Source organism: Lutjanus erythropterus, chromosome 21 (genome assembly GCF_056507025.1).
Source record: "Lutjanus erythropterus isolate fLutEry1 chromosome 21, fLutEry1.hap2, whole genome shotgun sequence".
NCBI classification, from domain to species: Eukaryota; Metazoa; Chordata; class Actinopteri; order Lutjaniformes; family Lutjanidae; genus Lutjanus; species Lutjanus erythropterus.
The window spans coordinates 10,249,060-10,276,274 of record NC_139337.1 but is presented as its reverse complement, the minus strand read 5'-3'; the positions used below and the strand labels follow the sequence as shown (position 1 = coordinate 10,276,274).

At 38.0% G+C, this 27,215-nt stretch overlaps 2 protein-coding genes and 1 non-coding gene across 3 annotated transcripts; 1 reads left to right on the top strand and 2 right to left on the bottom strand.

Moving 5' to 3' along the window:
- Positions 1-1,432: 1,432 nt before the first annotated feature.
- On the bottom strand, positions 1,433-11,226 carry LOC146307313 (leukocyte elastase inhibitor-like). The gene is made up of 9 exons (XM_084746745.1): positions 11,085-11,226; positions 9,560-9,741; positions 7,620-7,760; positions 6,925-7,042; positions 5,436-5,578; positions 4,065-4,142; positions 3,034-3,123; positions 2,769-2,949; positions 1,433-2,211 (listed from the first exon to the last, which is right to left on the bottom strand). The coding sequence occupies exons 2-9, from the start codon at positions 9,734-9,736 to the stop codon at positions 1,985-1,987; spliced, it is 1,155 nt and encodes a 384-aa protein (XP_084602871.1). The 5' UTR covers positions 9,737-9,741; positions 11,085-11,226; the 3' UTR covers positions 1,433-1,984.
- Positions 11,227-12,973: 1,747 nt separating this feature from the next.
- Positions 12,974-22,165, bottom strand: LOC146307312 (leukocyte elastase inhibitor-like). Its single transcript, XM_084746744.1, has 8 exons — positions 21,955-22,165; positions 19,158-19,298; positions 18,465-18,582; positions 16,972-17,114; positions 15,596-15,673; positions 14,565-14,654; positions 14,300-14,480; positions 12,974-13,750 (listed from the first exon to the last, which is right to left on the bottom strand). Exons 1-8 carry the CDS (start codon positions 22,129-22,131, stop codon positions 13,524-13,526), a joined length of 1,155 nt encoding a protein of 384 aa, XP_084602870.1. The 5' UTR covers positions 22,132-22,165; the 3' UTR covers positions 12,974-13,523.
- A 4,336-nt stretch (positions 22,166-26,501) lies between these two features.
- Positions 26,502-26,620, top strand: LOC146307311 (5S ribosomal RNA). The gene has a single exon (XR_014768941.1). It is a non-coding gene; the product is annotated as a 5S ribosomal RNA (ribosomal RNA).
- The last annotated feature ends 595 nt before the right edge of the window (positions 26,621-27,215 follow it).

Sequence of the window (27,215 nt, the reverse complement as noted above, 5' to 3'; positions counted from 1 at the left end):
CTACACTAAATGGAACAGGTCCTAATTAGTATCAGTGGCAACACCTGTGTTTACGATTTCGTCTCAATATGGCTGCCATGAAAAGGTACATTAAAGGGATAATTCACCCAAAAATGATAATTCAGTCATTATCTACTCATCCCCATGCTAACTGTGGGAGTTTCACAGGAAAACAGCCTTGTGGAAAGTTTTCAAATGTAAAAAAACAACCAAAGTGTAACACTGTTTTCTTTTGAGAACGTGTATTTCTCCTGTGCTCTCTGGGAAGAAAGGCCTATTGAAATAGGACACAAAATGTAGTTAATGTAATACATTTATTCTTCCTAATAGGGATGTGCCATATTGTATAATTCATGATATATCATCATTTTTTCATACTAAAACAAATCAGAGTGTGATAATGGTAGTATTACGATGTTATAAATTCATATTGTGCTAATGGAAAATATCATGGTGGAGAAGTGACTTCAGTAGTGTGGAAGTGGTTTGGTTAATAACCACAGTAATATGTAAGAAGTGCAAGAAGACTGAACACTAAAAAAAACAGTTTCATCCACCTCAAGCAGACGCACCCGGTTGAGTATGATGACAGACAAAAATCCTGCAAGGAGAACCCACCAGCTATTGTGATGTCTAAACCAAAAATAGTTGTCAGTGTTATGTCATATCATCAAGAATTTGTTCTAGCAGAGCACCCTAAAATATTGTGATGTTATTTTAGATCCATATCACCCACCCCTACTGCTCATATAAAGCATTACTATATTTATGTAGGTTTAGGTCAGATGTTTTAAAAATGGGATATGGGCCTTCCCAGGGAGATGCAAAACAGTTTCAAGGGAGGTTCAGTGAATGGACATGAAAAATATAAGTTACTACATAAGTTACAACAACAGATCACATAGAATTGCCTAAATGTGTGATTTGGTTACAAAAAATGTTCAAAGATACATTATTGGGGTATCTTACTGTTTCCCAGAGTCAGAAATTAATAAATGCCTTTAGGCAGACCATTTGATGTACTTGGTGTGATTCTAAGTTATGTCAAACAGCAATATCAGGCTATATTGGATCAGTTGTTGAACGTCTATGGGATCAAATACACATAATCATGATCCCATAGACATTCAGGAATTGAGTGAAACTAAGCAAGTAAACTAAGGGGGGCATCTTTTCCCAAGCTTTGTCTGAGGAGAGGCCCACAGTCTCAGACTCTGAAAACCCCTGCTTTATGTTGACATTAATAGTAAGAAATGTGATGGTTAAGACTTCTTGTTGACAATAAGTACTATAGTAGTAGTAGTAGTGGTGGTGGTGGTAGCAGACGTGTTAACACGTCCACAATGAGGCATGAATCCATCTTATCACATGTGATTGAACCAGATCTGAGAAAATGTCAATGAAAGGAATTTTCAAAAAATGTGACAAACAATGTATGCCAACCACACATGTTTATTCCATATGTAAAAGCATTAGGATACAGAAAAATAGGTTTAACCTTAATGCAAGCTCTTGTTGTCTATAGTCTATATTCATTATATGCATAGTGGTACAATTACATATAGTTTAACTGCACCTTGCTTGTTTACACTTCTAATAATCCTCAAGGACATGTCTATAAACTAGACTTCAATAGACTAGGGTAGGGTGTGAGGGTGCAGCAAACAGGACCATACATGCATTACAGACATGAAGCAAACTAGACCCTAAGGATGAGAGTAGGTGCAAAAGATAAGTAGTGCAAGAACCTAATGATCAGGAAGGCACAAGATAAAAACAGAGTCACTACAGAAAATCCAACACTACAGTTTTTACTCATAATTCTGGTGTTGAAAATATGGGACAGGGACTCTTTAGCTATAAGAAACTCTAGAGCAGTGATTATCAACATTCTTCCAGTAATACCCAAAAATACACTCTTGCAACAGTAGTTGTGTCGTAACGCCACTCCAGTTGAAGAACACTGCTCTACGCAAAGTAGTGCTCACTGAGGGGAGCAGTATCGGCCAGCGAAGAGAATGCTTTTGGAGGGGTTATGGCGGATGAAGAAGAGGAAGGGATGGTCTGCAATGAAGGAGGGTAGAATACGGGCAGAGCGGAATGTGAAGACAGCATCAGTGGCAGCAGCGGCCTCCGTTCCCTCCTCGTTCACCTCCACAAAAGCCTTGTGGACGACTTTTGACAGCACCAGGTCGTTGGCAGGAGACATGCCTGTCAGCAAAAGAGAAGGAAAGTCAGTATTTTAAATAAACATAAAGTCTGGTCTCATGGATACTTATTTCATGCCTGATATGTCTTGGAAAACATGAAAAAAAAAACATATGAACATGTTAACAAGGTTAAAAACGTGATTTTCACTGGAGGTGAGTTTTAAGATAATCCCAGTGTATTTTTTCGTCCGTGTGGGGCAAGATAAAAAACTGAAACAATTTACTGTAACAACAGTCACACACTGTAATAACAGTCTGTAACCTTAGTTTAAGCCATGTTCTCTCATATATTACTTTAAAACACTTTGCAGAGCACCACATTGTTCGATCTGTGTCTAAAATGCTCCAACACTTAAAATAATTGTGTGGGAAGTTTTTCTTAGCTGTAATTTAGTTCTCTGGAGGAATCATGACAGGATGCAGTCACCTCATTGGCTCCACAGAAACACCTGACAAGTTTGAAGTACGTCAGATGAACAGTTCTCAAGAGAGGCGAGTTACACACGTGCAGACGGAGATTCCTTGTCCTATAGTTTGATATGTCTGATATGGTCCTACCAGAGAAGTCACTCTTTGCCTCGTCGAAGGCGTCCACCATGCCCATACTGATCAGGACATCATTCATGTCGTATGTCTCCTCCATCTTGAATCGTGGCAGCCTAACCTGGACCTCAGTTTCTTTCATCGTGTCTGGACGAGTCCACTCCACAAAGTTCTCATAGGTCAACTGCTGCTCCAACTTTGGGTGGACACAGAAATAATTATTACTTTGACAGTGTCTTGTGGGTTTCTTTATGTGTGGAAGTGTGTGTGTGAGTCCTACCTTCTCCAGTCCTGTTGAACTGTCCTCGATTTCCATGGGTAGAAATATGAGCATGCTGAGCTCCTTCCCTTTGTAAGGCATCTCCAGGATCTGTCCAACACAAGGTTTCAAACATTACAGCAAATATATATATACACTGGTCTGTTTGCTTGTTTTTTTTTTTTTAAAGAGGACAGCTCATGGGATTACATGACACAAACAAAACTCTTGTTCAGTAATCAGTGTTGTAATTTGTAAGCAAAAAGAAAAAAGTGTGGATCATGACTAAAATCTTATCCATTCCTCTTTGAGTAATTGTCAATCTCAATGACATACCATGGACATTTCATTAAAGTGTGAATCTCAAAGATTTTTATTTAAATACTTGATTTATCACCACGTGAGGTAATACAACAGCCCACTGATCAAAGTATTGCAATGTTCATTTATTTATCCAGAAAATGGTGAAAATGTTGATCAGTGTTTCTCAAAGCCAAAGATGACATCCTCAAGTGTTGTTTTGTCCATAATGCAAAGACATTCAGTTAACTGTCATAAAGGAGTAAAGAAACCAGAAAATGTTCACAAACAAGAAGCTGAAATCCAATGCAAAGTCAAGGAAACATTTCCTACTGCTGCAGCTTCACTTTAAAATCATTACCCGGTGAAACACAAGCTGACATTTATTATGAAGGAGCCATAGGAAAAGAAATGTTAGTCAGTGGGCTTAGTACTTAACCTTTATCGTTCTTCAAAAGTGCATCTACAAAACAAGACAGCAGTCATTTTTGACTGTTTTTTGACAGCAGATCAGTTTGAAATATTAGAGGGAGTAACAGAACAGTCAGGAGCAGCCACAGAATGACATGCAGAAAGACATGCAGGTGATAGCAATCTTCAAGATTGCCAAGTCCCACTTAACTTCATTAACAAAGGTAATACATGATTGGTTCTGTTGTCGCCTGGTCACTTAACAGCTGGTTGATCGACTGACAGACAATCTGAATGACTGTCTTAATGCTGCTGATTAATTAACCAATGTTCTTGATTACCTGACATTTGGCTTCAGGGATGAAGGTCAAAGGGAACTTGCATTTCTGGAACATCATCTTCACTGTCTTGGTTTCAGTCTGAAAATGGCGAACAGAAAATTTACACGTCTTAACATCAGTTGAAATCTTGTGCACATCAACTTGTTGCAGTGATGTGATGTGTACAGTGTGGTCAGTATAACGTGGTGTCATTGATGAGTGTGTTCAGAGGTGAAATATATTTGAAACTTTCAACCAGACAGGGCAGCAAAACACTTTTTTTCATCCTGCATTAAGTTACTTTCCCATACTCTACAGTATATCTACAGGTGCATGAAAGGACCAGTGTGTATGATTTAATGGCTGATGGGGTTGCAGACTGCAACCAGCAGAATACCCCCCATCTCACCCTTCTGTCCAAGCCTGTAGGAGAACCTATGGTGGCTGTGAAATTTGTGAAAAATGCTAAAGTTCCTCTCTAGAACAAGGGTGTAGCACGTCTGTTCTGGGCTACTGTAGAAAAATGGTGATGTGACATGGACTCCAAGAAAGAGGACCTGCATCCTCTGGAGATATAAATGGTTCATTCAAAGGTCATGAAAAAACAAGTCTCAGACAGAATCCAGAGTGAATTTTTACAAAGTATGAATAACAAAAAACAAACCAAAACAAACAAAGAACAAAAAAACATGATTTTTGCAGCAGTCTGCTCTGGTGTTTTCTCCAAGTAAAAAGCCATGTCATCGGCTAATGTAGTTACTGTAGTGCTACAGATGGCTTCATCATTACCATAGAAACCCATCCAGATAGGTTGGTGATGTCTGGACACTGATTACTTACAAATAACAGCGTGGACAAGCTGTCTTACAGATCTGATCTGAGAAACACACAGTCTGAACAAAGTTTTCAAGAGATCATACACTAAAGAAAACACATTACATTTCTGCAATATTGTGTCAAACAATCCCCCTAAATCTTACACATTTGACCTTAAGACAGTAACTTTTTTCTTACAAACATCATGTGATGTAAGAACAGATGTCTCAGCCTCATTCCTTTTTACTGGAACATAGTTTGTGTAACCCATGAATAATATGTTAAAAGTTGTTGGTTAACACTTCCTCCTAGTCTTGACTACTATGCAATACAAAAATGTTGGACATACTCCTTTTATTTAGTAATCAGATTTCACCGTCATTTGACCCTCAGTCCCACAATTAACTATGTTAAGTTTTTCTGTTTTGCTTTCAATGAAGATGTCAGAATCAGTGGCCTAAATGCTATGCTACCATGCAATACATATTTCCAACCCCATATTTACTGACTTTAGCTGACTTTTGTCAACTAGTGTTGGTCCATTTAATGTTGTGATTGAGCAGTTGCAGCAGTTACCATATTGATTTTAAATGGAGCATCTCTTGTGTCACTCTCCTTAAACTGCTCGTTCCAGTTGCCTTTGAAGTAGATGGCATTGACCAGCACCAGCCTGGTCATGGCGTCCACCACGCCCTGGGCTAGGAGATCCTTAATTTTACCTGGTAGACAACATGGATACATGTGAAGCAATATCACACAAATGAAACAATATTAAGTTTTGACCCTGAAGGGACCTTTCCTTAGTCCCCCCTCTTTATACTCTGTGCTCCAATAACAGTTGAGCTAGCTTGGTACCAGTGGAACCCCTGTCAAATTTGTCCTTTTTTCTTTCCTTTACTTAACTATGCCTTTGGCTTATCTATGTTGAAAAGAAAACAGAATGTTGAAGATTTAAAGAGTTAAAGATGTTCCTGGGGGACCTGTAAAAGTGACATTTAGTCACATCTTAAAGCTACTACAAGGAACTTTAATATTTTGTCATTTTTGAGGGCCCTCTCCACCTGCTTCTTTTTATCTAGCTAATGTACTACTCACTGAAATGTTACCTGGGAAAATGTAAACACAGGCTCATTTAATAATTTCATGGAGAATCCAACCCAGTGGTAGGCACTAAAAATAACTATACAGAAATAGTAGATCCTATCATGGATGGCCACATTTTCTTATGTAGGTCACACAGAAGCATCAGTATTAAATTAAGACTCTTTCATACCCAGCTAAAAACTCCTTGGAATAGCTTAAAGTTATCTAATATTTGCAACATGGTTACTAGCTTGCAAATCTGCATGCATTGTTAGCTTACTAGTTACAGCTGTTACCTAATTCTAGTAAAACGCTAGCTAACTAGCTAGCTAATTATCACTGTAAAGTAGCTAGCCAATGAGCTAACATTTTGTTAACGCTAACTATCAGATGTATCTCGGTAGCTAACAATGCTGCAGATATATGTCACTTTTACAGGTCCTCAAGCAACGTCTTTTAAATTTGTTTTTCTTTTTAACATAGATAAGCCAAACACACAGCATATCCACGTAGACTACAGAAAACAGGAGACAGCGTTTCTGCCAGACATCAATGTCGCTCAACTGTATTAGCAAAACAGGGTGGAATTTGGGAAGGAATGCTGAATCATTATTTTCATTAGGACACATAAAAAGGTCTTCAATTTCCAGGACTATTTACTGCATAATTTCTACATCGACATGGAAACATCTGCCTTATACCAAGAAAATCAGATGAGAGTAGCACTCAGACTTAAATTCTGCCCCTTTTCAAGCCACCATTGAGAAAACTTTTAAACTTATGGCATCATAAGGACATTCAGGTTTGCATGTTGATGTGTAATTTCATCAGTTGGAATTCTGATTTAACAATTACTTCTGCATCCAAAAATGTGAGCTCATCTCAGGATTTTTCTATTCATCACTAAAAGTGCATTGAACGAAGGTGACATGCAGGATGATTAACAAACTGGTAAGTGTGTATGTTAGTGTGTATAAATTACCTTGTGTCTGGTTCTCCACCCAGCTGTTGATGTTCAGCCTTGCCGCCTCTGAGCTGGTTTTGAAGTCCACAGACTCCAACTCTGCTTTGTAGTACTTCTTGGAGTTTGATAAGAAATCCTGAAACCATCAACAACATATTTACTGAATCTGATCCCCCAAACAAAATTTTCTCTTTGATTTAAGGCATAATATGCAGGATTTTCTTTAAGAACAATGTATACACTTATTTAAAATGAATCCCTCTCAATCATCACTTATGACCAACTGTAAGTGTGTGATGGTGTCTTCTTGTGCAGAGGTGTGGGTGTGTTTATTTGTGTTTTAGAACATAACTGCTATGAAAGAACCAGAAAATATCATTCTCTTTCTCAAATTCACTGCTTTGTTCTCACTAGTGCTGCTTCCTCACTTCATTCACTCTCTAGCTTTCTTGACCAATGCTGCTGTCTCACTCTCTCATTTGTTGGGCTGGAGAGGAGGGGCCAACTTTGAATAGTGTGTTTACAAGCAGCAACTGAAAAATCCTGTATATTGTACCTTTAACATGGTGGAATATAGGTCATTACAGCCAGAACTGTGTTTTTTGTTTTTTTTTTTTACAATCACTGCATTCCTTGCTTGCATTCACTCCAGCCTAATAATACGCAAACAGAAGCACACCTACTCAAGAAGACACACACTGGAATACACACACCTGAACAAACTGGTAGGACTGTTCCCCGTACAGTCTGTTGGCGACACTGAGGGCATACGGAGCATCTGCCTTATTGAGCTTATTGAGCAGCTTGGCAAAGCTAACGTGGACATCATCCTGACAATCCTTGGTTTTCAGGCACTGTGGAAAAAGAAGACAAGTATTACAGACATGCACTGAGCGAACAACAGACCATTCTATTATAAACAGTGTATTAGACTGGCCTGGTGCTCTAAAATGTAATGGATAAATGGTTAAAGTTGGTTGAAAGTAATGGATAAATATCTGACAGATAAAAATAATAATTGCTTGTACGTTAGCTAAATGTAATGGCAACTAAAAGTAATGACTGGTTGACAGTTAGCTGAAAGTAGGCTAGTAGATAAATGGTTGAAATGGAGAGTTAAGGGTAATGTATAAATGGTTATAGTTGGCTAAGAGTAAATGCTTGACAGCTAAAAGTAAGGATTAAATGATTGAAAAAAGATATCAGACAAAAAAGGTTGGGAACCAGTGGTTTAGACTAATTCAACAAGATATTTTAGCTGTAAACTTTAAGTTATATCCAGAAATATGTTTAGATAACCTCAATTAAAATATTGTAAATAGCTTCATTGTCCTAGTCGTATATTTTTATTTGTTTCAACACCTTCTGGAACAAAGCCTTGCTTTGAACAGTGAACTCTCTCACAAAAACCACTGCATGACGCTGTATGACATCTTTGTCCCTGACCCTGTCAAACAGCCAGGTGATTATCCTCCTGTTATTGCAGCAGATGACAGAAGGGAAAAAAGGACAAAATACCATTCATATCTGCTTATAAATTACAAAACATAAAGCTTCACACTGGAAATAAACCTGCACATATTGTGAACAACCTTATCCCCACTGACTGTCACTTGCTCTACAAACAATTAAAAAACAGTATGTTGTAATCACTGTCTTACACGCCCACTGACTCCCTAAACATTGCATTTTCCTATGACTGAAACTGTTTCTTGAGAAACATGCAAGATTTCAGGTGAAGCCTTGCCTCTCCCACTTACTCCCATTTCCACGGGCCTGACTTATCTGGGTGTGTCTTTGCTTTAGCAATCATTTAGAAAACTTTCACTAAATGTTCTGTGTTTCACCATGTTAACCTCCACCTACATTCTTTCCTCTACTGAGAGTACCGACTGCCAAAACTGAAGACTGATTTCACTGAAGACTCAACTTAATCTCAATATCTGTGGTTTATTCTACCAATATTTCTGGACCTTACTGACTGTTTATCTTGTTGAAAGCTTTAAGATTAGCATAAACCAATCCCTTATTCAATTAAACATATTAGTATATTAATGTATATGCAGAATTATTTTATTTCATGTCCCAAAACAAGTTTTGACAATGTTTTTTCTTAACAACCCCTGTATTTCTTCATAATGAAGGTGTTAATTCTACAGCTTGCAATGTGCATGTCAGAATAATAAGACTGAAAGAAGTAATTAATCATTATTATTATAACGTGTACAGATCGCTCCACCTAGATCTTTATTGCCTTTACACTTTCACATATGTTCAGTTCCTATGGTAACACAAGACAGAGTCACCACCAATAAAATCTAGTCGGAGTCTGAACAGAACAGATCTTCTTTCTTTATGCTCACGCTGAAAGAAAAGTGAGTGAGGACTTGCAGGCCTGCAGTGCTTCACTATATGAAGCCAACTATCTGCAGTGTTGCTTGAAGTCGTGTCACACAGGTGCTGGGTTAACTTAATGGGTTATTTTCTAGTACAAATCTGCATGATTTTGTCCACCAGATGAACAAAGCAATTACACATCTTGTAAAATGTGAGCTTCATAAAATAAACCAGGTGCACCAACCTGCAATGTCATTAATGTTAATCTGTCACATTTCACAAACACAGATTGTCTGTGTGTGTTTTTTTATTGTACCTCTGACATCTGTGTGTATGTGTTTCCTCTGGCGCCCATCATCACCATAGCCAGGGCTGAAGAGATGCTAAACGGAGAGTAGAAGACATTGGCGGTCTTGTCTTTATCACTCAGCTTTTTGAACAAAGCCTGAGAGAAGGCGGTGTTGGCCTTGGATAGAGGAGTTGAAGAAGTCATCGTGTCTGCCAAGAAGGATCAGGGCAGTTCATTAATTATTATATTAATGATAGTCATTATTATTACATTACAACCTAAAATAACTCTTGATCTCTGGCTGATTAGTATCACAATTTCTCATATAACTGGACCAAACTCCACTGAAAATTTTATTAATTTACAGTGTCACTGATTATCACTGAATATAAATAGTTGATAGACAATATATAAAAGCAATTTCAAAACTCAGTCTTAAGTTCACCAAACATTAAATAAACCAAGAAGGAAAAATCAAGATCTGGAGCTGACTTTATACTTGAATAAAAACAGCATTAAAAATAGACCAAGAAAGGTTATTTTCAATATTTGAGATGTAACAATACCAAAAACTCAAGGTGCAATAATACCACAATATAAAGTCCATGATGCGATATTTATTGAATTGTTAAAAAACAAGAAAATGACAACATCAAAAAATGTTGAAAAACAGGGACTCCCAAAGTTTGCCACGTCACAGACCCCCACAATAGATTCACATTAGGGTTTGGATACAAAAAAAATCTTCATAGTGAATCAATGATCAAACTAATATCACTTTAAGGCATGATCAGTCAAAATGACCAAGCCCATTTCTACGCTTGAGGTTCCAAATTCAAAAAAATCTGTTAAAAGTTAAAATATTCTGCCTCTCTTTTGGGAACCCCCTACATCTTATTCAGTGACCCCTGTTGTCCCCCAAACCCCAGTTTGATAAACCTCTTAAATAAAATAATTCACATTTAACATTGTGTATATCATCACAGTTTGGTATGGTATTAAGGTTTTTTCGCTTGTGCTGTTTTGATATTTAATGTTGTTACTCTTCTATTCAATTTATTTTTAAAACTGGTTATTCTACCCTTAAAAGTAATCAAATAAAGTAGTGCTTGTTACCACCAGTAATTTAGGATTTTATTGTAATTAGCTGCATTCTTGGTAGTGTATCTGAAAATTTAACTGCAGATTGTAAATATAGACGACTTTGAAAGCATCATACATTCAAGACAGTATCAAAATTCCAGATCTTTCAATGGAATGAGGTAGAAAAACCAGTTAAAAGGTTCAATATTACTTTTGTACTACAAGCATACTACTTATTTAAATTAGGTAGCTATAAATTGAGATATACTATACTATACTATAATTTAAAGGTAACACCTTGAGTTAAACTTGAACTTGGGCACCTGTAACGTTATCATAATGCCTTTCCCGTTTAACCTGTCAGGTAAAAATAATATAGGAAAAGATACTGATCTTACACCAACTTTAAACAAACTAACGTTATCAAATCCCAATATCACAAACTGAATGAGACTCATCCTCTACTTACTGACAGACACTTTTCTTGTGGTCCTCAAGTGATCAGGAGTTTTTCCGTCACAGGAAGACTTCTGTTGGAAGCATCAGTTTTATCACTGACAAACTGACACGCCCCGAAAACACTGACATCGAGTCAGTCTGAGTGGGACGGAGCTGTGAGCGCGAACACTAATATATGGTCAAAGCTTTAATACCAAACAATCAGAGAATGTAATTGTAAATGTTATGGGCTTTTATTTTGGCGCCCTTCCGGCAGCACAGGAAGTGTATATCTAACAAGCGGTTTCTTGACACAAGTGAGACGCTTCCAAAGAAAAGGTCCGAAAGTTCATGTAAAGGACAAGGAAAACCGGGTTACACGCTGTTGCTGTCCAAGGCGAAGGATTTATATAAACTTACAAGCACCTAGCTGGAATGGGAACAAGGTATTTATGTTATTTAGTCTAATTTGTTTAAGACGGTTTTCTATGACATGTGAATTTAATTTAGCTAACTGTGAAAGGGTGTTTTATGTGAATTGTTGTCATAGCAGTCAAGCAAATGTTAGCTTCTGTTTATGTGGTACTGCTAGCTTTCTATTTTGGCATGTTTTTGACAAAGGAGTGCTATATGTCAGTAATATTATGGCTAATATTTTCACATGTATGGTTAAAGTTGTGTTAAGGTGATGTTTGTGTACTTGTAAGGGCTCATTCATGTTTATTATTTATTTTTTGTTTTATGTTTGTCCTTCCTGTAGCTCTTACAGTGTTTCCTGAGGAAAGGATTAAAGGACAGGAAAGTGAATTCATGTTCAGAATAAATGCCTTATGAAACATAAGTATGCTTCACCATTGTCTGTCTGGGGTTTGCTACAGGCAATCTGTTGATTGCTTGCAAGAGTGAGGAACAGAGAGAGCGAGCAGGCAGTACCAGTGATACTTTTTAAGGTCTAGCATTTTTAAGATAGCAGCACCCTGACTCTGTTTGACCTGAATGGAACAGACCCTTAATTAGTATCACTGATAACACAAGTTCACCCTGCTCTTTCAAATCCAGTGATTACTGTTAAAATACTTTATTCAGTAATCCATCCATTATCACTAACAAATAGGTCAAGTACTAGTACCACTAAATTGTAAAACAAATCATAGTGTGATAATGGTAGTATTACAATGTTATAAATTCATATTGTGCTAATGGAAAATATCATGGTGGAGAAGTGACTTCAGTAGTGTGGAAGTGGTTTGGTTAATAACCACAGTAATATGTTAGAAGTGCAAGAAGATTGAACACTAAAAAGAACAATTTCATCCACCTCAAGCAGACGCACCCGGTTGAGTATGATAACAGACAAAAATCCTGCAAGGAGAACTCAACAGCTATTGTGAGGTCTAAACCAAAAATAGTTGTCAGTGTTATGTCATATCATCAAGAATTTGTTCTAGCAGAGCACCCTAAAATGTTGTGATGTTATTTTAGGACCTTTTGATCCCTTATGTACCTCAGCGGTCACTGAGGTCTATGGATGCAGCTCTCCTGGTTGTCCCCAGATCCCGGCTCGTGTCCAAAGGTGACCGGGCATTTGCTGTCAGAGCCCCGAGGCTTTGGAACAGTCTCCCCATCAAAATTAGACAGGCTACTTCATTAGCTTCTTTTAAATCTTTGCTGAAAACCTTCCTTCATAGGAAAGCTTTTGCAAATTTTGAAAACCCCTGTTTTATGTTGACATTAATAGTAAGAAATGTGATGTTAAAGACTTCTTGTTGACAATAAGTACTATAGTAGTAGTAGTAGTAGTGGTGGTAGCAGTCGTGTTAACACGTCCACAATGAGGCATGAATCCATCTTATCACATGTGATTGAACCAGATCTGAGAAAATGTCAATGAAAGGAATTTTCAAAAAATGTGACAAACAATGTATGCCAACCACATGTTTATTCCATATGTAAAAGCATTAGGATACAGAAAAATAGGTTTAACCTTAATGCAAGCTCTTGTTGTCTATAGTCTATATTCATTATATGCATAGTGGTACAATTACATATAGTTTAACTGCACCTTGCTTGTTTACACTTCTAATAATCCTCAAGGACATGTCTATAAACTAGACTTCAATAGACGAGGGTAGGGTGTGAGGGTGCAGCAAACAGGACCATACATGCATTACAGACATGAAGTAAACTAGACCCTAAGGATGAGAGTAGGTGCAAAAGATAAGTAGTGCAAGAACCTAATGATCAGGAAGGCACAAGATAAAAACAGAGTCACTACAGAAAATCCAACACTACAGTTTTTACTCATAATTCTGGTGTTGAAAATATGGGACAGGGACTCTTTAGCTATAAGAAACTCTAGAGCAGTGATTATCAACATTCTTCCAGTAATACCCAAAAATACACTCTTGCAACAGTAGTTGTGTCGTAACGCCACTCCAGTTGAAGAACACTGCTCTAAGCAAAGTAGTGCTCACTGAGGGGAGCAGTATCGGCCAGCGAAGAGAATACTCATGGAGGGGTTATGGCGGATGAAGAAGAGGAAGGGATGGTCTGCAATGAAGGTGGGTGGAATACGGCCAGAGCGGTATGAGAAGCCAGCAGCAGTGGCAGCAGCGGCCTCCGTTCCCTCCTCGTTCACCTCCACAAAAGCCTTGTGGACGACTTTTGACAGCACCAGGTCGTTGGCAGGAGACATGCCTGTCAGCAAAAGAGAAGGAAAGTCAGTATTTTAAATAAAGTCTGGTCTCATGGATACTTATTTCATGCCTGATATGTCTTGGAAAACATGAAAAGAAACATATGGACATGTTAACAAGGTTAAAAACGTGATTTTCACTGGAGGTGAGTTTTAAGATAATCCCAGTGTATTTTTTCGTCTGTGTGGGGCAAGATAAAAAACTGAAACAATTTACTGTAACAACAGTCACACACTGTAATAACAGTCTGTAACCTTAGTTTAAGCCATGTTCTCTCATATATTATTTTAAAACACTTTGCAGAGCACCACATTGTTCGATCTGTGTCTAAAATGCTCCAACACTTAAAATAATTGTGTGGGAAGTTTTTTTTAGCTGTAATTTAGTTCTCTGGAGGAATCATGACAGGATGCAGTCACCTCATTGGCTCCACAGAAACACCTGACAAGTTTGAAGTACGTCAGATGAACAGTTCTCAAGAGAGGCGAGTTACACACGTGCAGACGGAGATTCCTTGTCCTATAGTTTGATATGTCTGATATGGTCCTACCAGAGAAGTCACTCTTTGCCTCGTCGAAGGCGTCCACCATGCCCATACTGATCAGGACATCATTCATGTCGTATGTCTCCTCCATCTTGAATCGTGGCAGCCTAACCTGGACCTCAGTTTCTTTCATCGTGTCTGGACGAGTCCACTCCACAAAGTTCTCATAGGTCAACTGCTGCTCCAACTTTGGGTGGACACGGAAATAATTATTACTTTGACAGTGTCTTGTGGGTTTCTTTATGTGTGGAAGTGTGTGTGTGAGTCCTACCTTCTCCAGTCCTGTTGAACTGTCCTCGATTTCCATGGGTAGAAATATGAGCATGCTGAGCTTCTTCCCTTTGTAAGGCATCTCCAGGATCTGTCCAACACAAGGTTTCAAACATTACAGCAAATATATATATACACTGGTCTGTTTGCTTGTTTTTTTTTTTTTAAAGAGGACAGCTCATGGGATTACATGACACAAACAAAACTCTTGTTCGGTAATCAGTGTTGTAATTTGTAGGCAAAAAGAAAAAAGTGTAGATCATGACTAAAGTCTTATCCATTCCTCTTTGAGTAATTGTCAATCTCAATGACATACCATGGACATTTCATTAAAGTGTGAATCTTAAAGATTTTTATTTAAATACTTGATTCATCACCACATGAGGTAATACAACGGCCCACTGATCAAAGTACTGCCATGTTCATTTATTTATCCAGAAAATGGTGAAAATGTTGATCAGTGTTTCTCAAAGCCAAAGATGACATCCTCAAATGTTGTTTTGTCCATAATGCAAAGACATTCAGTTAACTGTCATAAAGGAGTAAAGAAACCAGAAAATGTTCACAAACAAGAAGCTGAAATCCAATGCAAAGTCAAGCAAACATTTCCTACTGCTGCAGCTTCACTTTAAAATCATTACCTGGTGAAACACAAGCTGACATTTATTATGAAGGAGCCATAGGAAATGCAATGTTAGTCAGTGGGCTTAGTACTTAACCTTTATCGTTCTTCAAAAGTGCATCTACAAAACAAGACAGCAGTCATTTTTGACTGTTTTTTGACAGCAGATCAGTTTGAAATATTAGAGGGAGTAACAGAACAGTCAGGAGCAGCCACAGAATGACATGCAGAAAGACATGCAGGTGATAGCAATCTTCAAGATTGCCAAGTCCCACTTAACTTCATTAACAAAGGTAATACATGATTGGTTCTGTTGTCGCCTGGTCACTTAACAGCTGGTTGATCGACTGACAGACAATCTGAATGACTGTCTTAATGCTGCTGATTAATTAACCAATGTTCTTGATTACCTGACATTTGACTTCAGGGATGAAGGTCAAAGGGAACTTGGATTTCTGGTACATCATCTTCACTGTCTTGGTTTCAGTCTGAAAATGGCGAACAGAAAAATTACACGTCTTAACATCAGTTGAAATCTTGTGCACATCAACTTGTTGCAGTGATGTGATGTGTACAGTGTGGTCAGTATAACGTGGTGTCATTGATGAGTGTGTTCAGAGGTGAAATATACTTGAAACTTTCAACCAGACAGGGTAGCAAAACACTTTTTTTCATCCTGCATTAAGTTACTTTCCCATACTCTACAGTATATCTACAGGTGCATGAAAGGACCAGTGTGTATGATTTAATGGCTGATGAGGTTGCAGACTGCAACCAGCAGAATACCCCCCATCTCACCCTTCTGTCCAAGCCTGTAAGAGAACCTATGGTGGCTGTGAAATTTGTGAAAAATGCTAAAGTTCCTCTCTAGAACAAGGGTGTAGCACGTCTGTTCTGGGCTACTTGTAGAAACACGGTGATGCGACGTGGACTCCAAGAAAGAGGACCTGCATCCTCTGGAGATATAAATGGTTCATTCAAAGGTCATGAAAAAACAAGTCTCAGACTGTCAGAATCCAGATTGAATTTTTACAAAGTATGAATAACAAAAAAAAACCCAAAACAAACAAAGAACAAAAAAACATGATTTTTGCAGCAGTCTGCTCTGGTGTTTTCTCCAAGTAAAAAGCCATGTCATCGGCTAATGTAGTTACTGTAGTGCTACAGATGGCTTCATCATTACCATAGAAACCCATCCAGATAGGTTGGTGATGTCTGGACACTGATTACTTACAAATAACAGTGTGGACAAGCTGTCTTACAGATCTGATCTGAGAAACACACAGTCTGAACAAAGTTTTCAGGAGATCATACACTAAAGAAAACACATTACATTTCTGCAATATTGTGTCAAACAATCCCCCTAAATCTTACACATTTGACCTTAAGACAGTAACTTTTTTCTTACAAACATCATGTGATGTAAGAACAGATGTCTCAGCCTCATTCCTTTTTACTGGAACATAGTTTGTGTAACCCATGAATAATATGTTAAAAGTTGTTGGTTAACACTTCCTCCTAGTCTTGACTACTATGCAATACAAAAATGTTGGACATACTCCTTTTATTTAGTAATCAGATTTCACCGTCATTTGACCCTCAGTCCCACAATTAACTATGTTAAGTTTTTCTGTTTTGCTTTCAATGAAGATGTCAGAATCAGTGGCCTAAATGCTATGCTACCATGCAATACATATTTCCAACCCCATATTTACTGACTTTAACTGACTTTTGTCAACTAGTGTTGGTCCATTTAATGTTGTGATTGAGCAGTTGCAGCAGTTACCATATTGATTTTAAATGGAGCATCACTTGTGTCACTCTCCTTAAACTGTTTGTTCCAGTTGCCTTTGAAGTAGATGGCATTGACCAGCACCAGCCTGGTCATGGCGTCCACCACGCCCTGGGCTAGCAGATCCTTAATTTTACCTGGTAGACAACATGGATACATGTGAAGCAATGTCACACAAATGAAACAATTATCAAGTTTTGACCCTGAAGGGACCTTTCCTTAGTCCCCCCTCTTTATACTCTGTGCTCCAATAACAGTTGAGCTAGCTTGGTACCAGTGGAACCCCTGTCAAATTTGACCTTTTTTCTGTGCTTTACTTAACTATGTCTTTGGCTTATCTATGTTGAAAAGAAAACAGAATGTTGAAGATTTAAAGAGTTAAAAGATGTTCCTGGGGGACCTGTAAAAGTGACATTTAGTCACATCTTAAAGCTACTACAAGGAACTTTAATATTTTGTCATTTTTGAGGGCCCTCTCCACCTGCTTCTTTTTAACTAGTTAATGTACTACTCACTGAAATGTTACCTGGGAAAATGTAAACACAGGCTCATTTCTAATAATTTCATGGAGAATCCAACCCAGTGGTAGGCACTAAAAATAACTATACAGAAATAGTAGATCCTATCATGGATGGCCACATTTTCTTATGTAGGTCACATAGAGGCATCAGTATTAAATTAAGACTCTTTCATACCCAGCTAAAAACTCCTTGGAATAGCTTAAAGTTATCTAATTTTTGCAACATGGTTACTAGCTTGCAAAATCTGCAAACATTGTTCGCATACTAGTTACAGCTGATACCTAATGCCAGTAAAACGTAGCTAACTAGCTAGCTAATTATCACTGTAAAGTAGCTAGCCAATGAGCTAACATTTTGTTAACGCTAACTATCAGATGCATCTCGGTAGCTGACAATGCTGCAGATATATGTCACTTTTACAGGTCCTCAAGCAACGTCTTTTAAATTTGTTTTTCTTTTTAACATAGATAAGCCAAGCACACAGCATATCCACGTAGACTACAGAAAACAGGAGACAGCGTTTCTGCCAGGTATCAATGTCGCTCAACTGTATTAGTAAAACAGGGTGGAATTTGGGAAGGAATGCTGAATCATTATTTTAATTAGGACACATAAAAAGGTCTTCAATTTTCAGGACTATTTACTGCATAATTTCTACATCGACATGGAAACATCTGCCTTATACCAAGAAAATCAGATGAGAGTAGCACTCAGACTTAAATTCTGCCCCTTTTCAAGCCACCATTGAGAAAACCTTTAAACTTATGGCATCGTAAGGACATTCAGGTTTGCATGTCGATGTGTAATTAAGTCAGTTGGAATTCTGATTTAACAATTACTTCTGCATCCAAAAATGTGAGCTCATCTCAGGATTTTTCTATTCATCACTAAAAGTGCATTGAACGAAGGCGAAATGCAGGATGATTAACAAACTGGTAAGTGTGTATGTTAGTGTGTATAAATTACCTTGTGTCTGGTTCTCCACCCAGCTGTTGATGTTCAGCCTTGCCGCCTCTGAGCTGGTTTTGAAGTCCACAGACTCCAGCTCTGCTTTGTAGTACTTCTTGGTGTTTGATAAGAAATCCTGAAACCATCAACAACATATTTACTGAATCTGATCCCCCAAACAAAAATTTCTCTTTGATTTAAGGCATAATATACAGGATTTTCTTTAAGAACAATGTATACACTTATTTAAAATGAATCCCTCTCAATCATCACTTATGACCAACTGTAAGTGTGTGATGGTGTCTGCTTGTGCAGAGGTGTGGGTGTGTTTATTTGTGCTTTAGAACATAACTGCTATGAAACAATCAGAAAATATCATTCTCTTTCTCAAATTCACCACTTTGTTCTCACTAGTGCTGCTTCCTCACTTCATTCACTCTCTAGCTTTCTTGACCAATGCTGCTGTCTCACTATCTCGTTTGTTGGGCTGGAGAGGAGGGGCCAACTTTGAATAGTGTGTTTACAGGCAGCAACTGAAAAATCCTGTATATTGTACCTTTAACATGGTGGAATATAGGTCATTACAGCCAGAACTGTGTTTTTTGTTTTTTTTTTACAATCACTGCATTCCTTGCTTGCATTCACTCCAGCCTAATAATACGCAAACAAAAGCACACCTACTCAAGAAGACACACACTGGAATACACACACCTGAACAAACTGGTAGGACTGTTCCCCGTACAGTCTGTTGGCGACACTGAGGGCATACGGAGCATCTGCCTTATTGAGCTTATTGAGCAGCTTGGCAAAGCTAACGTGGACATCATCCTGACAATCCTTGGTTTTCAGGCACTGTGGAAAAAGAAGACAAGTATTACAGACATGCACTGAGCGAACAACAGACCATTCTATTATAAACAGTGTATTAGACTGGATTGGTGCTCATCTTACCCATTAAATGATGAGAATAGAAAATGTGAAGTAACTCTAAAAATAGAAAATTAGTTGTAAAACTATTAAAAATCAATTGGTCATTAAAAAAAACATTCAAGTCAGCCAGACAGATAGATTGGTCCATAATGATCAACAAGAAAGAAATGGATGACTTGGAATTTCACTTAATGGTCAAGGTGATGAATTTGGTATATTTTTATACTGGTGTACTCTTTTAATCTTAGAACATCTAAATCATGTCAAGTCAAAGTTAATGCAAAACCTCACAACAGACTGAAAAATGTGGCATAAAACACAAAATATACAATAAAAAACTGACATGGAAAACACAGAGGGACCACTTTAACACCTTTAGCACCAACTTTAAAGAACCCATGGAAATGCCTGCCCAAGTCTGACCAGTATGAAGACACACCGTCCCTCCACCATGTTGTTACTCATGTGGTTATCTTTAAAACAAATGTCTGTCCTTTTGTAAGAATTCAGGATGGCATGTTTTGGCTGCTGTGCATCCAAATCAGGAAGACATACATAATAATCTTCTGTGGACAGCCAATGAGTTATCAGAGTAGTACAACAACAGGAAACAGCTCAATTTGTGTGTACTCTATTTTATCAATGCATTTTGTTTTTTTGTTTTTTTGCAATGGGTCAAACTTCTGATGGTTAAGTCTAATCACACTGTGGTTTTCAGCAGCTGCTTGTTAGAAATAAAGAGCACAACAGGAAGAAACTGCACAAAGAAAAGCCAGGACATTCCTGTGTGGCATGGACAGAGGTAGATTGGAAATCAACAAGCAAAGCCATGTGAAAACGGAGGCGGAACCACCGCGTCTTCGTCTCCAAGGATCCCCTCACCAGATGACACCTACCAGACAGTTAGTAAAGCCCCACAGTTTATCACTCCTGCAGATGCTGTGGCAGGCTGGACTGGAAACTCTCTGCATGGAAGCTCTGCATTGGAACCTGCATTAGTTGATCTTCTGCCTCAATGAAGCAGAGGACCTAGGGGTGTAATTGGTAATGTTCACAGTTAAGTTAGATATCATGTGTCTGTGTGGCTGTGCAGGAAGTTAAAATGTCACCCTAGCAGCAATGTGTGGGTCAGGTCGTGTTTTGCAGAACTTGCACAGTGCATTACTTTTAAATAGGGAAAATGGATCAAAAATTAGGCCACACAGTCAAATAGTTGATCAGAGAGAAGTGACTGAATTCCTTAGGGGTAACCACACCCAACAGTGTTGAACAGGTGTACTCACCACACCCTGCATACACTTGAGCAAGTTAAGACCTTAAATCTATGGGGGTCAGCAAACACAAGATTTATAGGCTTGCATTGTTTGAGATCAGTGATTCCTAACTGGGTGTGCTTCTACACCAGGGAATACTTAATTGACAAAATTAAAATTACTGTTTGTTTTTAAAACTATATCCACACACCTGAACACCATGTCTTGCAACTGAGAGTGTGTGAAAACTAGTTAACAAGTTAACAAGCTAGCAGGGAATGTAAACATTTAAAAGTTGGTATGAAATAGATAGCTATAAGTAAGGATTAAATGATTGAAATAAGATATCAGACAAAAAACGTTGGGAACCAGTGGTTTAGACTAATTCAACAAGATATTTCAGTTGTAAATCTTAAGTTATATTCAGAAATATGTTTAGACAACCTTATTTAAAATATTGCAAATAGCTTCATTGTCCTAGTTGTATATTTTTATTTGTCTTCAGCCTAAGATTTTCATGTTCTTATTTTGCATAGTAAGCAATATGTTCATGCCCAGTGACTGAAATATCATTTTTGTCCAGGTACCAGTGTGGGCACATTTTTAAATGGTAATAACGCTTAACAAGAAGGTAAATGGCATGTTCTCACAAATTTGGGTGATGATATCACTGAATGCTGACCTACACACTTATTATTTCCATCAATACACTGAGGTATTTGTAGAGTAAATGTTGTCCAGCTAGTTAATGAACAAGTTAAAAGAAATCAATTCACACAACTGGACTTTGTGGTAACTGACTGCTAAAAATCTTCACAGCAGTCATATGTTACTGTCACCTCTGCTCTCTGTCATGTCAATTGTATAGTCATAGTTTAATAACATAAGACTGCACGAATCTTCCAGCTGGTATCCAACCAGCTCAACCCAGGCAGTCAGACATGTCTCCTGCACACATACTGGGAAGTGATAACGTGTACAGATCTCTCTACCTAGATCTTTATTACCTTTGGACTTCTTCTTTCTTTATGCTCACACTGAAAGAAAAGTGAGTGAGGACTTGCAGGCCTGCAGTGCTTCACTATATGAAGCCAACTATCTGCAGTGTTGCTTCAAGTCGTGTCACACAGGTGCTGGGTTAACTTAATGGGTTATTTTCTAGTACAAATCTGCATGATTTTGTCCACCAGATGAACAAAACAATTACACATCTTGTAAAATGTGAGCTTCATAAAATAAACCAGGTGCACCAACCTGCAATGTCATTAATGTTAATCTGTCACGTTTCACAAACACAGATTGTCTGTGTGTGTTTTTTATTGTACCTCTGACATCTGTGTGTATGTGTTTCCTCTGGCGCCCATCATCACCATAGCCAGGGCTGAAGAGATGCTAAACGGAGAGTAGAAGACATTGGCGGTCTTGTCTTTATCACTCAGCTTTTTGAACAAAGCCTGAGAGAAGGCGGTGTTGGCCTTGGATAGAGGAGTTGAAGAAGCCATTGTGTCTGCCAAGAAGGATCAGGGCAGTTCATTAATTATTATATTAATGATATTCATTATTATTACATTACAACCTAAAATAACTCTTGATCTCTGGCTGATAAGTATCATATATCAGTATATTGCTGTCACCACCAAATAGATAAATAGATACTTTTGTAATATAAAAATTAACATTTGCTTTAAGACTCAAAACAGACACATCTGAGAAATGTTTTTAAGGATGGAGTGAATTTACCATCTCATATAGAACAATTTTCGGGTGCATCGGCTGTATTATAACACCCCTGGTTCTCTCTATTTTTAACAAATAATAAATCTAATGTATACAACATGTTGTTCATATAAATTTAATTTAGTTTTCATTTTAACTTAAAGTGTTTCTGCTTTCCATCTTTAACAAAGAAAATAAAAGCAGCCAGCATGTGCAAAAAATTGTCTGTGGGTGCAACTGCAATGAATGCTTGAATAATGTATGTACAACAGCAAAACAAAAACAATGCAGCAGTCAGTAGCAGTCCTTTTGTCAAATTAAAATAATGAAATAAAACAGGGACTCCCAAACTTTGCCACGTCACAGACCCCCACAATAGATTCACATTAGACCACGGACCCCCAAGGAATATCCTCTGAATATTACGTTTTTATTTTAGGGTTTGGATACAAAAAAAATCTTCATATCACTTTAAGGCATGATCAATCAAAATGACCAAGCCCATTTCTACGCTTGAGGTTCCAAATTAAAAAAAAATCTGTTCAAAGTTAAAATATTCTGCCTCTCTTTTGGGAACCCCCTACATCTTATTCAATGACCCCTGTTGTCCCCCAAACCTCAGTTTGACAAACCTCTTAAATAAAATAATTCACATTTAACATTGTGTATATCATCACAGTTTGGTATGGTATTAAGGTTTTTTCCCTTGTGCTGTTTTGATATTTAATGTTGTTACTCTTCTATTCAATTTATTTTTAATTTATTGTAATTAGTTGCATTCTTGGTGCAGTGGCTATCTTTAGTCTACACATTTCTAAACTTTTATGTCTACTTATTTCTACATATAACCACACTTGTGGACAACATTGATGACAGGAGACTGCTTTACGCGTTGAGTCGGCTCGGTGGAAACGCCAACGGTAAAACAACCGTGAGGCTCCACCGTCACTCATTTATTCACAGAAAAGAACCTTTCACAATAAAATTCCACTTCCTATTAATTCGTCACAGCTCAACAGAAACTGTAGAAAATGACAAAATAAAGCTCAGAGGTAAAAACAAACAGGAATTAAGTCCTACAAAATATTCAACACTATTCTCTGATTTTAAATCTAAATATTCTCTCACTGTGCTCAACAAGTAAATACACTAACAGTAATGAACTTACTAAATGATAAATGGCGCTTACACTTGGTAGTGCATCTAAAATTTAACTGCAGATTGTAAATATAGACGACTTTGAAAGCATCATACATTCAAGACAGTATCAAAATTCCAGATCTTTCAATGAAATGAGGTAGAAAAAAACAGTTAAAAGGTTCAATATTACTTTTGTACTATAAGCATACTACTTACTCTGTTAAATTAAATAGCTCTAAATTGAGATATACTATACTATAATTTAAAGGTCACACCTTGAGTTAACCAGGTTCACGACTGTCAAAATTGAACTTGGGCACCCAGTGTTCATAGTTCATTTAGGAGGGCCGCACCTCCCCAACAGACGTCCCCGCCCAACCAACAGGACCCCAACCCAGGAATTCAAGTTGTAGATTTTTTTTTTTATTCCATTATTTAATTTTTATTTTAATCAAAAGGGCCTATAACAGGTGTTATTTTTTTTTATCAAATAAAAAAGCTAACTTTCAGAGTCGAATGCGTTGCTATCATTTCATTACATTCATTACAATGCATTTCTCCTCTCCTCTGTGACGGGCGGGTCTCCCCCCTCGCTCCTCTCTCACAGCATGCAGCCATGAACCGGTACAGACACACCCACCCATAGACAAATATACTTAGATGCCGCATTGAGCGCTGAATCATACCTCGACGTCGCCGCCATATTGGATGTGGCAGAACTGCCCTGTAAACTAATGCAAGAAAATGGACCAAACTTCATAAAGCGCCTTCCTACAAAGTGATTTCAATTAATGCCCTTTATTCACCCATTCTCTCACACACACACACACACACACACACACACACACACACACACACACACACACACACGGGAAATAAATAGGCATCAAAAACAAAGTATGTAACTTTTAATGTGATGATTATAAATGTTTACTCCTTATATGTTTAGGACATAGGTAAGCACCAAACCAACATATGTATTGTTCTAATGTTTTTATGAGTTTTTACAGCTACCAATGTATGTAACTGTTATTGTGATGATAAATATTGAAATATTAATATTAAACATTTGTGTTTACAATAACCAGATCCTGAAACGTAGATGTGACAGGTGGGTTTTTAAAGAGCATGAACGTTTACATTTGAATGATTTTGATTAATCATTTTGATATTCAGTGATTGATGAGGGGGGCATTGTTTTTGATGCCTATTTGTTTCCCAAATATATCTGTGCAGACCAAATATACAAATGATCAATTCCATAATAATAATGCTAATTGATTAATGATACTAATTTCAAAGGAGCCTTGGAGAAGCTCTCAGCTGCATGGAGGACACAAGCTGCTGTTAATAAGCCAGACCCAACAAGTGTTATGATATCAAGTAAGGAGTAAATAAATCCAAAGTTTTATATGGTCATATTACTTACATGCTGTGATAAATGTACTAAACATAGGCCTAATGCTTAAGTTTATTATTTTTTAATTAAACTGAGATAATTTGCTTTGTCATGGATGTAAAAGCACCACAAATCAAAACGAGATGACTTGACATTACAGCATGTATAAAGAGCCAGGGTCGGGGTGGGACTCATTTTCAGCCCGGGGATTTCACCAGACCAGCCCTCATGCACACGCGTGCGCGTAAAAAAGCTAAAAACGTTTTTTGTCACTCTTTTAAATAATCCTTTTAAACAACATAATTATTATGGGTCCAGAATATAGCTTATATTCAGATATTGCTGAGAAATACAAAGAAATGTATATATATGTAAATGTGTGTATATACATTATATGTATGTATATACATTATATATATATATATATATATATATATATATATATATATATATATATATATATATATATATATATACACATATATATATGCATCAGTTACTACTCTCCCTTCCATACCTTCTTGCGTATCTGATGCACCTTGATTTAATCACAATAAGAGCTTTAGCAAACAGAGAATACTGGAGCGATCACCTTTAACATCACAAATAGAAAAGTTCCTCTTTAAATAGGAATTCTCTTTTTTTCAAACTGGACTGAGCAATCTTACCTCCAACCCACTCTGGAGTTGCCAAAACATCATCATAGCTGTTGCTGGTGATGGAACTAACACCAGCTTCAACAAGAAAAAAAAAAAGTTTAAGTGTGAATGAGGTGGGCTAAAAATACAGCATAGGGAATCTATATAAAAAATGAACAGTGGTTTGTAGGCGAACTCAAGTTACTTAACTAACTTTGAGTAGCTAAACATAAACACAGTGCTACTCAAACCTTGTGCAGGCTGGCTGTTAAGCCTACTCCTGCTTGGACCTGGTTCTTCTTCACTGTGAACTGCTGTCTGCTGCGAGGCTGCAGCCGTCTGTTGTGAAACTAAGACAAGCGTTTCTCACATTAAACAGGGCCTCACATTCCGATTGCTTTTTGCGCATATTAATCAAAGCGTTTCTAGACATCAACACACGTTAGCGTTGGCTAACGTTATTAGCTAGATGACAGTGCAGGTGCAGGATAAGTGTATTTACCTGTCCCTAGTTTGACAGCAGGCTTGAGGAAACCAAACGTGTCAAGCTTAGGAAATTTCGCTGCAGATGCCTTTGCAGCTTTTCTTTTTCTGAATCTTTGCTTTTCAGCACCACCTTTCTCCTTCTTCTTGTCCATAGTGATGAGCCTCACCCGACGTTTCTTTTCAATGCAGCCGAGCCTATTAGGAAATTGAGTGCTGATTGCTAAATGGGCGGACCTCGCGGCTGATCTGGAATCAGCCCTTACGTACGTGTTTTAAACTTGTCTGGGATCAGCAAGGGGGCGGCCGCACCACTGAGTGGTATTACTACCTCCCATGCAACGACAGGAGATGGCGCTGTTTCTCCGATACGGCATTTTTACTAGCCGCCGCGGCCCGAGAGCGCAGCGGTCGTTCGGTGATTTCCCCGGTACTCCCTATGGCCACCCCGAGCCTTACAGCATGTATAAAGAGCCCGTCTGTATATATAGCTATCGCTTACGGCCATACCACCCTGAACACGCCCGATCTCGTCCGATCTCGGAAGCTAAGCAGGGTCGGGCCTGGTTAGTACTTGGATGGGAGACCGCCTGGGAATACCAGGTGCTGTAAGCTTTTTCACTTCTCCTAACGGACAGCAGAGGGCGCTGCTGCCGCTTCTTCCTCCTCAGTGAACACACTTTGAACAAGTCGAACCTCTGGAGGTCTCAGTAAAAAATCAATACCCATCATGCTGAAGCTATGAAATTCCTCTTAACTTGCTCACTTTGCATCAGAGGCGTGCATGTAAAATAACCAGGACTACAAGCATGTTGATAATCTGTGTTTAAGTGATTTAAATCAAAATAAGTTTGAATTTGTTCAAGACTGTAGCACTAAAAAGAACAATTTCATCCACCTCAAGCAGACGCACCCGGTTGAGTATGATGACAGACAAAAATCCTGCAAGGAGAACCCAACAGCTATTGTGAGGTCTAAACCAAAAATAGTTGTCAGTGTTATGTTATATCATCAAGAATTTGTTCTAGCAGAACACCCTAAAATGTTGTGATGTTATTTTAGGACCTTTTGATCCCTTACGTACCTCAGCAGTCACTGAGGTCTGTGGATGCAGCTCTCCTGGTTGTCCCCAGATCCCGGCTCGTGTCCAAAGGTGACCGGACATTTGCTGTCAGAGCCCTGAGGCTTTGGAACAGTCTCCCCATCGAAA

Coding starts and splice junctions, on each gene's coding strand:
- LOC146307313 (XM_084746745.1), bottom strand. CDS start 9,736: ATGACTTCTTCAACTCCTCTATCCAAGGCCAACACCGCCTTCTCTCAG. Junction 2,950..3,033: donor GTTCAACAGGACTGGAGAAG/GTAGGACTCACA, acceptor GTCCACCCAAAG/TTGGAGCAGCAGTTGACCTA. Junction 2,212..2,768: donor GGCAAAGAGTGACTTCTCTG/GTAGGACCATAT, acceptor TTTTGCTGACAG/GCATGTCTCCTGCCAACGAC.
- LOC146307312 (XM_084746744.1), bottom strand. CDS start 22,131: ATGGCTTCTTCAACTCCTCTATCCAAGGCCAACACCGCCTTCTCTCAG. Junction 19,299..21,954: donor CATACACACAGATGTCAGAG/GTACAATAAAAA, acceptor CTTTTTCCACAG/TGCCTGAAAACCAAGGATTG. Junction 14,655..15,595: donor TCCCTGAAGTCAAATGTCAG/GTAATCAAGAAC, acceptor TGTGTTGGACAG/ATCCTGGAGATGCCTTACAA.